This window comes from Nipponia nippon, unplaced genomic scaffold, assembly GCF_047370975.1.
Source record: "Nipponia nippon isolate SJK-2023a ecotype South Korea unplaced genomic scaffold, ASM4737097v1 scaffold_19, whole genome shotgun sequence".
Classification (NCBI taxonomy): domain Eukaryota; kingdom Metazoa; phylum Chordata; class Aves; order Pelecaniformes; family Threskiornithidae; genus Nipponia; species Nipponia nippon.
In genome coordinates, this window is record NW_028262335.1 from 3,061,909 (window position 1) to 3,073,965 (window position 12,057).

General features: G+C 41.7%; 1 protein-coding gene across 5 annotated transcripts in view; it reads right to left on the reverse strand.

Moving 5' to 3' along the window:
- The window catches only part of PRDM2 (PR/SET domain 2), a 75,084-nt gene that overhangs the window by 44,560 nt on the left and 18,467 nt on the right, over positions 1–12,057 (reverse strand). For 3 of the 5 annotated variants that reach the window (XM_087755253.1, XM_087755252.1, XM_087755254.1), the window contains exons 5-6: positions 8,451–8,603; positions 1,735–1,861 (exon numbers count right to left, since the gene is read on the reverse strand). In XM_087755253.1, coding sequence (XP_087611379.1) covers positions 1,735–1,861; positions 8,451–8,603 — 280 coding nt within the window. Of the gene's footprint in view, positions 1–1,146; positions 1,353–1,734; positions 1,862–8,450; positions 8,604–12,057 lie in introns of those variants that run through there. The other 2 variants (XM_087755258.1, XM_087755255.1) reach the window with 2 other exon arrangements.

Genomic DNA, 12,057 nt, shown 5'->3' on the forward strand with positions numbered 1-12,057 from the left:
AGAAGCTTATGTCTATAAAATGGGGGAAAAGACCAATTGTTCCTAATTATGACAGTCTGAAATCTGTAAAACCCATAACAGTTAAAACTTTAAACCTACAAACTAGCACAAAACCAAAACCTAGGTACCACCAAATTAGTTTACCGATATTTTTATCTATAACTTCACAAATGCAAATAAAACTTCTATGCCATGAAAAATTACCTTAGAAATTATTCTGTCTGGCTTTTCTGATTTACAATGTAATCAAATTCTTTCAAGTTGTTTTTCTAGCCTTTCAGGTAAATCACAGGCACACAAATTCTATTTGCTAAGATAATGCACATTTAGGAAAAAGCATAATACAGCCTCTAATTTACCAAGCGTTACTTACAAACGTGCTAAATATGCTTTTCGCTACAGGCAGCAAAACAAAAATCAGTGCTTGAATTTCAGTTTGTATTAGCTTAACCTAGAAATTACTGTTCAAAAGAACAACCAACTGTGTTGCACCACTTCTTTCTCCCAACCCCCTCCTCAATCTCTAAAATAAAAAAAACTTATATAATGACTGTTGTCCTAAATATTTGAGTCTGTTCCCAATGTAAGTTCCACAGTCAAGTGCACTACAAGTGAGACCAGGCCCTAAATTTTAAGTCAAAAAAAATTTACAATGATGCCATTTAAAATATTATCTCCTTTCCTTCTGTGGTTCGCTTCTAACATTCAGAGAATTCCAAAATATACGTTTTCAGCTACAAGAGGAATCAATACTTTTGTGCTACAACTGTAAATACTTCCTTTTTATATTTACTCCCTGTAAGCGATAGCTTCTATTGCGATTTTGGCCTAAAACGGTAGTCAAAATGTCAGTTATATAAGGCCATGCGTGGAGACACATGCACACTAAAAAAATATTGCTACAGAATTAATCATGGAAAAAATAATGGATGCCTGCTTTGACAGACGTATTTACATAAAGACTAACGCGTGTACCCCCCCATGTGTGTACCCACCCCCCCGAAATCCTTCTCCAACCTTCCTCCTCTGCCAAAGTCAGCCAGAAGTAGCCATTCACCCTGCCTGCAAAATTTCATAACCAACAAGATCACCAGGACCCCCAAAATAAGACGACATTAAAAACCATAGAAAATAACAAAGCCTTACTTTTCCGTTTGCACCAGCGCTCGACTGAAGCAAAAAATAACCCTTGCGCGCACCAGAAACCCATTCCTCGGCGACACTTCGCTTGTTAACACTGCCCGCAAACAATTTTAGCAGCCACCCCACCCACCCAAAAAGTTTACAGTTTCAGGAAGGCTGGCCCGGCCGCGCCTGCCGTTGCGCAAAGGGCATTCCCTGCTGCCGGGGCCCCGCAGAGCCCCCGGCCGCCGCGGCGCTGCCCAGCTCCGGACGGAGACATTTTCCCTCCCCGCGTAGCGCCCGGTTGTCGAAGACAGAGCAGCGCCTCGCACGCCGCCCCGGCCAACTTTTCCAGCCGGGCCGGGAGAGACCACAACTTCCACGTCCCGCCTGGCCGCCCCCCCCCGGGCCGGCCCGCCCGCCCGCCCTCCCTCCGGCTCGGGAGGCGGCGGCGGGGGAAGGTCACGGCGGCCGCCGCCGCCCACCCGGCAAAAGTTTGCGGGTCGCCCCCCTCTCCCCCGCCGCCATGGCCGGCGGCGGCGGGGCGCGGGCGCGGCGCGGCAGGGCAGGGAGGGCCGGGGGCCGCGGCGCGGCGGGCGGGGAGGGCCCTACCTTTCTTGGCTTTCGGGGAGTGCCGCCGGCTCCGGGCGCTGGCTCGCTCTTCCTCAATAGCGGCGGCTATCTCCGGGTCGTCCTCCCCATTGTACCACACCAACAGCTCCTCGCCGGGCGCGATTGGCTGCCGGGAGAGAAGAGAGAGGCGCGGCGCCAATCAGGCGGCGGCTTGTTGGCGGCGGGCCGCGGGGCGGGGAGCGGCGGCGCTGGCGCCGACGGCGGTGCCTCGCGCAGCCCGCGGCGCCCCGCGCGCGAAGGGCGCCGCCGCCAGCGCCCCCTGCCGGCCGGAGGGCGCGCAGCGTGTGCAGCGCCGAGCTCCCCCCCCCCCCCCCGCCCAACGCAAACCCCGCAGCAACGGGGCCGTTCCCGCCAGTATTATTCATTAATGACACAGCGACACACAATCATTAGGCTTTGAAACTTCCAGCTGGAACATTTTGACTTGTCTCAAATCGCGACATCGATTTCAATCCATGCAGACTGCACTCAGGGCAACGACATCCCCGGCGTTCATCACTATTGCTATTTACCCTTAAATTCTCTTCAGGGCGCTACTCGAGCTAAACGCACCTACCTGGCACAAAGCATCAAATAACGAGTAAAACTCTTCAGTCATCCACTAAAGTTGGAATTTGGAACAAAAGCTAAAGATAGAGGAGAAGACTGCCGCGGTGAGTTAAAGGGAATACAGAGGAAAACAGGTAATAACTACAGGTTTAACAGACAATAATGAAAGATTTGTTTGCCATTCCAATTTATTATTTCTATTTTTTTTTTTTATCCAATCAAAAAAATGCCCAGGAAGGACCCAATTAGCCAAGCAGGCATCACTGCAATTACTCCTCATTCCCAGCACCGTCACCAAACCGATCAATCCTAGTTTCTCTGATTATTTCACGTGCTCCTTAAAACATTATCAGAGTCAAACTACTACGTCCACAAGTTTGCAGACTGAAGATGTATTTGTACCTATTTTTTAAATCTTCATCATTATCTCTCCATTTCCTGAAGCATTCTGTCCAAAACCAAGAAAAATCAACTTAAATGCCTGCCTTTACCTCAACTACAATCCCTCTCTTTCCAGGGCTCAATGAACATTGGGCTTGTGGAGATAAGATACTATTTTCAGAGTCATTACGTTAGAGCAAAGGGTATCCTTAGACCATTATTTCAAGTCTGAAGCCAAAGGGAATTTTTGTATCGAGAACAAGAGTACTATCTGTTTCTTCCAAAACACTTTTCTTTTTTAGAAGGTCTCACAGCACTCGGTAAGGGTGGTTTATACCCCCAGACACTGGAGCAACAAGAGATGCAAGATCCCAACTACTATGTGAAGTGTTTAAGTTATATTATAAGCAAAGCCTACGGTTTGGCTTCCTTAACAGTTCTGGAAGCCTGATAGGATAAATAGTGGTAAACTTATTTGCATGGTCCCATTTTGCAGCTGTTCAGCAGCAAGGAATGAAGAAGAGTTGTCTGATGCAAACAACTTCTCATCTAAACAATATACAAACTCAGAGAAAGGAGCTGGCAAAAATTTTAGGCAAGGCAGACACAGGATGATAATGACCATGCCATTTGTTAACCGCATGGCTGGAACTAACATTCGACTTGATGAATTTAGTTTTGGTGTAACTACGCTAGGATCTAAATTAAGCCCTCTAACCTTGTACTTCTAAAATGAGATGCAGAAACAGCTTCAAAACCAGGCAATTAAAACAGCTCCCTCACTAGCAATACGAGCGAGAAAAGGACTACGCTGACCAAGCGCCACTTCTGCCGCTACTCTGACACTAGAGGACACGCGGCCGTCTCTTACCAATGGCACCCCCAACAACAACTCTAAAAATCAACCTCCTTCAAACAATTACCTACAGATTGTTTGTGTAGTAGTGTCAGGTTGGGATAGCTTGGTTAAAAAAGGTATGAATTTTGGAAAGGCTCATTTGGTGCCTTATGTTTTAACTGCAACATTCAGCATTCCTTAATCCAGATATTTTCTGTTCAAAAGGTTTAAAGTAATTTCAAAATTTGTTATTTTCAAGAGTAATATCCTAACAAGTTATAGCCTAAGACATTCTAGCACAGATGGTCTAAATTGTACAGGTACAATGAATTGACAATGCAATGACAATGAAAATGAATGAATGAAAAATACAATGAAATGACACTGCAATGTGTCTTGTACAGACCGAGATAGGCATTTGCCTGTCTGACCTTATTACAGGATATATATATTTCACCACAAACACTGCATTTTACTGTGATACTGTGCTTTTGCACCCAGATATGGCCTTACCTCGTCAAATGTAGCCACGGTGGACAGTTTGTGGCATTAGTACTTGTGTGCATTTTTCATTCTGTATAGCCTTACGTTACCGTGCGTTCCTATGTAACAGGGAGGTTCTTGAGTTACTATAAACCTGTTTGACAAAACATTCTTCCATAAACAAATTAATTTCACCTTAATCAAGGACAGCTTCACAGCCAAGCTTATTTAGAAGACCTTTTGAAACTGAATTTTCACTGCAATTTTCCTTCTTCAAGAATTACAAAGTCCTGTACTATGTGCAGAACAACACTATTCGACTAGCTCATTTCATTAGGAGAGGCAGGAAGAACTTCGGAAACCCCATAATGGGCTGAAGCTGTTTCATCGAAATATCACAACCCTCATATATGCATCTTGGGGAAAGCATATGCAAAGCAGCCTACAAATATCCTCAGTCCTTCAGTAAAGACGAAGGAGAGATGGAAGAGAAAAATATTTGCTTGTGCTCACTTAGAAGTTCTACCCTATTACTATTCATTTACAGCAGAGAACAGGAAAGTCAAAGCTCTGTGCAGTTTTCAGGTTCTTTTACACCAAGCAAATTTGGACTTTGCTTATCTTAGCAAAGAAGCTTGGAAATCAGCCTGTTTAACTTACAAATGAGAAACCCACAAAAAGCTGAAGAAAACCTCGAGAGAAAATAGATAGCTATGACAACATTTTAAATGCTTCGGTGTAAAGCAGAACAAAATGACATAGAAGCCAATCTAATTCTCTTTTGGGTGTAAATAAAAACTGTGCTGTTTATTTATCACCAACTGGAATTCCCCTAAATTTACGAATTATGATAAAGATCAGGAAGGAACCATGTGTACATACCTGGGCCGGTAAATTTACAACCGTTCTGAAATGGCAGTGTACACACCACAGCACATTATAGGCAGAAAGAGAAGGACACTTAAGATGTTACTTATTACATGCTTTCTTTTGTCTCAGTTGTCAGTAAGGTGTGATGTGAATCCAAGACTGATATGGACCCTATAAGAACATCATCATCTCTGATACAGAAGGCAAGACAAAAACAAACCCTTAAATAAAAAGCAGACATAGAAGCGACTGTATTTTGTAAAGTAAGCAGAAAACAGCACAATCGTCTTCCAAGGTATGAATTTTCCCTGCGGTTTCTAAGGTATAGGATAGTACAAACTGATACAACAGAAAATATTTAAATGCTTTAATGTAGTAACTTGCCCCTGAGACCACACATTCGAAATCTCCTCCTCTACATTATACTTCTCCTACCAATGCTGTCAGTCACTTGCAGCTTAACTTCCAATTTCTTCACACTAACTTTATTTAAAAAGCCTGGTTACTATAAATTTGTCACTTTAAATAATGAAAAATAAGTTTACAAAACACTAGACAAAACAAGCTTTCATAATGTCTTCCTTTGGTTTTCATATTCTTCGAATAGACAAGAAATTAAACAGAACACTGGATTTAAAATATTCATATTAAACTGCAACAACAGTCCACTTGTTCTATTAAAAAACACACAATGCGACTTTCTAAATCTTGATCTGATTTATCAGTATGCTGACTGAATGCTGAATATTTAATGATAGTGAAAACTGTCCTATTTCATATCAAGCTTTCCCTTCAAAAATCATCACAGATTAGCAAGACCAGAATTTTCCTTAGTGTAGCAACTCAGACATTTCTACAGCCACCTCTTACATTACCTGCCAAGCTACCTGTGTCACAGTCGGAGTGACAATCAAGGAACAGCAGGAGCGCACCGCTGAACCATGGCTGCAATGCTTCTTTGACTAACTCGGTCCTGGAAACAGTTTGGTTACTTCTGAGCAGCATGAAGCTGGGATTACTAATCCAAGTCATCCCAACCCAGCTCATGCAGAACTAGTTTGAGCATGTCCGCACTGCGTTCCTGGAACTAAGTCTACCGGGCAGAAACAACTCAGTGGCTCTATACCAGCTCAGGTCCCGGCGCCCTGCTTTGTGCGACACCCAAGCCCAAAACTACTCAGAGCTCCTGCTTCTACGCTGGCCTCTCAGAGGCACAGCAGCAAGCCTTTGTGCAGAGGCAGCCTGGAGGTAACGCCGTTTCTGATGTGACGCTCCCTGCAACTAGCACACAGTGCAGACACCGACATGAATTTCATAGAATCATAGAATCACAGAATGCTTTGGGATGGAAGGGACCTTTGAAGGCCATGCAGTCCATCCCCCCTGCAATGGGCAGAGACATCTCCAACCCGATCGGGTGGCTCAGAGCCCCATCCAGCCTGGCCTTGAATGTTTCCAAGGATGGGGCATTTACCACCTCTCTGGGCAACCCGGTCCAGTGTTTCACTGCCCTCCTTGTAAAAAATGTCTTCCCTGGATCTAGTCTGAATCTGCCCTCTTTTAGTTTAAACCCATCATCCCTTGTCCTGTCCCTGTTGGCCCTACGAAAAAGTCTGTCCCCATCTTTCTTACAAGCCCCCTTTAAGTATTGAAAGGCCGCAATAAGGTCTCCCCGCAGCCTTCTCTTCTCCAGGCTGAACAACCCCAACTCCCTCAGCCTGTCCTCAGAGCAGAGGTGCTCCATCCCTCTGATCATTTTTGTGGCCTCCTCTGGACCCTTTCCAACAGGGCCATGTCCTTCTCATACTGAGGACCCCAGAGCTGGACACAGGGCTCCAGGGGGGTTCTCCCCAGAGCAGAGCAGAGGGGCAGAATCCCCTCCCTCGCCCTGCTGACCATGCTTCTTTTGATGTAGCCCAGGAATTTCCAGAAGCTTGCCTGGGACTGGTACTGCCAGCACTGAACCGAAGCTAATAAACAATCCCACAGCACGCAGGGAAAGGCACAGCACACGTATCTAAGCAGCTGCTGCAGGGGCAAATAAACCCTGCTGAAGATGGCTCTTTGAAGAACCTCACATCCCAAACTCAAAATCTCACACTGCAACAAATCCCAGACAGATTTTGAAACCAATAAAACCGATCTTTATCAGCTGCTCTAATGTCTTCAGAAAGAGCTGCTTGGCAGCATGACCTTGTTGGCAAGACCTACTGGGATAAAATTCATCAAGTCGCAGAAGACAGTCAAAGAAACAAAAGGATATTTCAGATGCTGAGGCAAGGTATTTGTTATTCTGTCAGCAGTGCTCAGCCTCCTTCAGCGGTACAATCATTTTCCAAAGTGCAATATTATCCATCAGAAAACAAATGTGAAATATGTGAATGCCTGTCTTTATCAGGACTAAAATCTTTGCAGAAAAGATTCAGCGAGAGAGGAATTTAAAATGTCAGAGCAACTCCAGAAGCACACTTACATTAATGAACTAGTGCGACTACGGGCAAAGGCAGAGGCAACCCAAGACAAAGTGTCTAGAGAAAGCTAAGCTGGCTACAGATTCACATCGGGAGCCTGCCCTCAGTGAATAAATACTGAGGAGAAGTCAATAATCCGGCTGGCAATAGCAAACCTCTACTTGAATGCTATCTCAAAGCTATTAGAAAGTTCAGAAAATGTTTAGAAGGTTTGGGGTTTTTTTTCAATCTAGTTTGAGTGAACTAAAATATAAACAGTTTTACATATTGCTATACTACCCTATAAACTTCAAAACTGCATGGTATCAACTCACTCCTTTATTAAGTGAAGACTGGTTACTTACACATGTTGTCAGCCTTACCAGGAAATGTAAGAAAGAGCAACAGCGTAACAGCAAGGCTGCCTATACCCAAAACCCACAAAAGCATTTTAAATAACAAAGTGACCTATATATACTCACTGGTAGTAGGTTCTTGATCAGGGATTCAAATAATACTTTATAGCCTTGATATGCTAACACTAACATACTCTACCACTACTTAGAATTGAACCATTTATTTTTCTTGGTTTAGGAGATACAATGCCCCAGAAATTACACCCTTTTTCCTGCCCCCCACTACCTGAATAAAACTGGAAGGGTATAAAACCAGGAAAATTTGTTTCATGAAGCTTCCTATAAAAGTGTCTTGACAGCAATCTTCGTTATACAATGCAAAGACCATAAAAGTAACCTATTTCTGCAAAAAATCCTCAGTAGAAAGTGTCTCAGTATCTACAGAAATAGAAAAACATTTATTTATGCTATAGTTTTTCATTCTAGTTTGTATCAAATTTGGTGCTACAGCAAATAATTCACCAACAAGATAGAGACAGTGTTCATACACATCCTATATTTTAACAGTAGATCTTAATGTCAACTGTATTGGCACAGAAGAATTTAGACCAATGAAATGCAGCATTTGCAATATTTTAATTATATTTCATAAAATGTTTCAAAATCTGTTTAATACAAATAGTAAAAAAAATAAGATTTGAATAAAGGGGAATAAAAGGCATTAATAATAACAGATAACGGTAGTAACGATTCATCAGACTTTGATACCTTTAAACTTTTGTAGTATATGGTCCTGTTGATCTCCAGCGGAAACAGATTTTGCTCCTTTCCTGAGCGTGCCCAGTTTATATATCGTAGCCAGTTCCCTTTCTTTGGATCAGTTGCGTCAACACACATCCAACCCAAGTTTGGGTAGTACACCTATGAGACAAAAACGGCATTAAGTAAACAGACAACTGTTAACACTGACGCGTACATGCGCTAAAACACTACATGTTTTGAAGTTACACAAAGTACTAATCATCATCTAAGGACAGAGACAACACAAAGGATGAGAGCAGAGGTAGAGGGTGTACCGGGGGGGAGTGTTGCTGGTCTTCTGCAATCTTTTTAGTGGAACTGGTCCAATTGGAAAAAATAACTTTTGGCCTGCAAGCCCTTCTCTGAAGGTTTTGGGCTCAAGAGCCAAAACACTTAAAACATTTTATGCTTTCTTTTCAGTTTGGCAAGCCTGAAATGATTCTCTAGATTTTGCGTTTAGTAAAATGACTGATTTTAAGATATAAAGGCAACAGAGCTTTATTTTTACTATCTGATGAATTGGGAAAAGTAACTATATAGTAAGTTAGAAGCATTTGCTTTATTTGGAATGAAAAGGGAAAACATAATTTATATTTAAATCTTCTTTCAGGGTATTAAAGAAAAATCTTAACCTTTCAGAAATCTTGCAATCACCTTAAAAAATTGACCATGTCAATAAACTTCTGCATGTTCCAAGATGCTGTGTAAATTCTTTGGTTTCCGTTCTTGGGGAAAAAATTTTTAACATCTACTCCTGTTTTACATTTCAAGACAGCTTGCAATAAAGCAAGGTTACTGGCATCTTCAGTATTTTCTGATGACAGGCAACTCTGCTTCTCTTTCAAGACATGTTATGCAGCTCCCACTTTTCGTATTATAATCCAAGTTGGATGCCTATAAGAAGAGCTATCAGTGGAAGCTATACATTTTTTTCCAAACTGAAGAACATGCCACTGTTTGGCAACTGGAACTACCACTCTTCCATTACGTTGTCTCAGAACCCAGGCATACTAACAGGTACGCAATGTCTCAGAAGTATTGGGCAGCTCACAGATTCTTAGAAAAACAAAAGAGGAAAAATATGTGCAATTCCATTATATCTTATTATTTGCTTTTTTCCTTTTGGTCAAGTCTATAAATAATCAGCCTCTGCCCCGAAGAGCTCTTTTCAAAACCCAGCCTCCCTAGCTCATCACCTCCTGCAACAGTCACTTAGCTCCACTACAGAAAAGGAATAAACTCAATTCCTATTTCACTGTAACTTTCCTATTCTGTTACACAGTGTTGTAGGTTTTCATTGTTTCTGATACTTAACTTTTTACAAACATTTTTAAGTCTTTTCCAATTGTTTTACATTTTCAATTTCAAGTACATTTCTACAACAGCTTAAAACAAGAACCATTTAACAAATTTGATTTCTTTTGTGTTGATATACTGTTGATTTAATAAAATAGAATTTTATCAATAAAGGTAAGGTTTCAATAAATATAATAAATTCATCTTCGTTCCTTTCCAAGCAAAGAAAGCATCTCCCTTACTTAAACTATTCCAGCATGGATTTCATCAGCTGACTTTTGAAAGAATGTTCATCAGCACACCCAGCCCTTGCAATATGAAAACGTAAACAGCTTCACAGACCAAGACCGTAAATGCAATCCTTTTCGTTAAAATGGAAGAAAAGAGCCAAACGATGCTGTGGAAGAGTTAGCAGACAGGGAATACATGGCAAAACATAATACGTTATTGCTTTTTTTATAGATTACTTTATTATGGTTTTATACCAGATTATGTTTTTTGCACAAAACAAAATACTTTATTACTTTTCAGTTAAAGCTTCTAATCTAGAGAATTTTGTTTAAAGGCCTTGTGCACTGTGAGAAAGGAAATAGCTCCAACCCCTCTGTGTAACACTGCGACTTTAAGTGATTCCTGTAAACCATGATCAAGAGTATTCAGCCCAGTTGTGCCAGTCATTCTGGATTGGCAGACTGCATTTCCCTCGATTTTCAGCCACTTGCTGTCATTTTCCTATTTGTGGCTCTTCTCCAACAGAAAATGAAAATACGTTCAAGTCTCTATTTCTCTCCTCAGACACAGCAAGCACACACTGACACACAAAACTCATCTTTTTCAGAATGATCTTCTAGCGTGACAGTTCAAAATTATTAAAATTGACTGGGGATGCCAGCTTTTAGAAGCCTTCAGGTTAACTTCACTAAAGAAACAAATGGGATTCTTGTGGAAAAGGTTGTTCTCCTAGCTGAAGGTCAATATACCTAACTACTCCCACACACCACCATCCTTTTACAAACCATATTTTCTAACGGTTAAGATTCTGGAGTGGTTTCAGATATCAGCATATGGGGCCAACTGCTGCGGTCTCATTTTAGCTGCTTTTTTAAAATTCCAAAATCAGTATTAAAGCAACACACAATTACTTTGAAATCTAGCAAGGGTTCCCATTATCGCCTGCTTTGCAAACCACAAAACTTTCTAACAGCTTGTTTGCGACTATCATTTCTCAACACAAATGTAAAAAAATATTAAGACATATCCACTGAGAACACTCAAAATCCAGCACTGAGAAAAACAATTGCAAGGTCAATAATTTACTTGACTGATTCAATCTCACTAAGTGTTCTTGTACCAGATCAAAATTGGAGATACCTTATGCAGTGGAGTTTGTGATAATATTAGCTCAATGCAACAAATATTATACTTGAACACTTCATTACTTTCCTGAATGTGAATTTGCATTTAAGGGAAATTGTTCTAGATCAACTCCTCTGATAGGGGCGAACATGAACTTTTGTACGTGTTTCCAGTGTTTTGTGCAGTTCAATTTTTGCAGGCCAGGGGCCAGAAGGATGACTACTATCACTGTCTTTAGCCTAAAAGTCTATGAACTAGCACGCTCTGTTCCAGAACATGCTATGCCACAGTTCCTCCATCCCTCCCCTCCTTGACCATTTGCTTTGCTAAAGCCAGTTGTATGTGTCTTCAGAAAGACTGAGGAAGCCTTTGGAAGCAGTTATGAACTGCCTTCAAGACACTGTAGATAGGATTCAACTCCAGATTAAGACACCTACATTTTGAAATCTACGTAATATCCAAGGTCTTATGACTATCAGTGGAGCTTAAAGAGCTATTCAGCTGTCCAGACAGTATTTGCTTTAAGGCAAGCCCAAACACAAGCAGCACAAGAAATACTGCAACAGTTGAGAACCGCTATAAAAACTCCAAAAGCAAAACCAATTCCCATAACAAAGCTGGTTTTCAAAGAGCTAGATGAGGAGGAGTGCCGTGGCTTCCTTAGGAGACCCCATACCCTCCTAATTTCCCTACTTACATACGCAGTTGACAGTGCTTTGCTGCAGAAGGGCTATCGCTCAGGGTTCAAGACAACAAAGCAAAGCTTTATCAGCAACAGACTCTTAAGGGGAGGTGTGATCCAGAGACAGTATATAAGAAAATTACTACAGCAATTTCAAACAATGACAATAGTTTAAAGCTTTGTAATTCAGAATGGTTGCTCAATCCAAGCGTCTATATAAATAACCCTTTGTAATGGCAG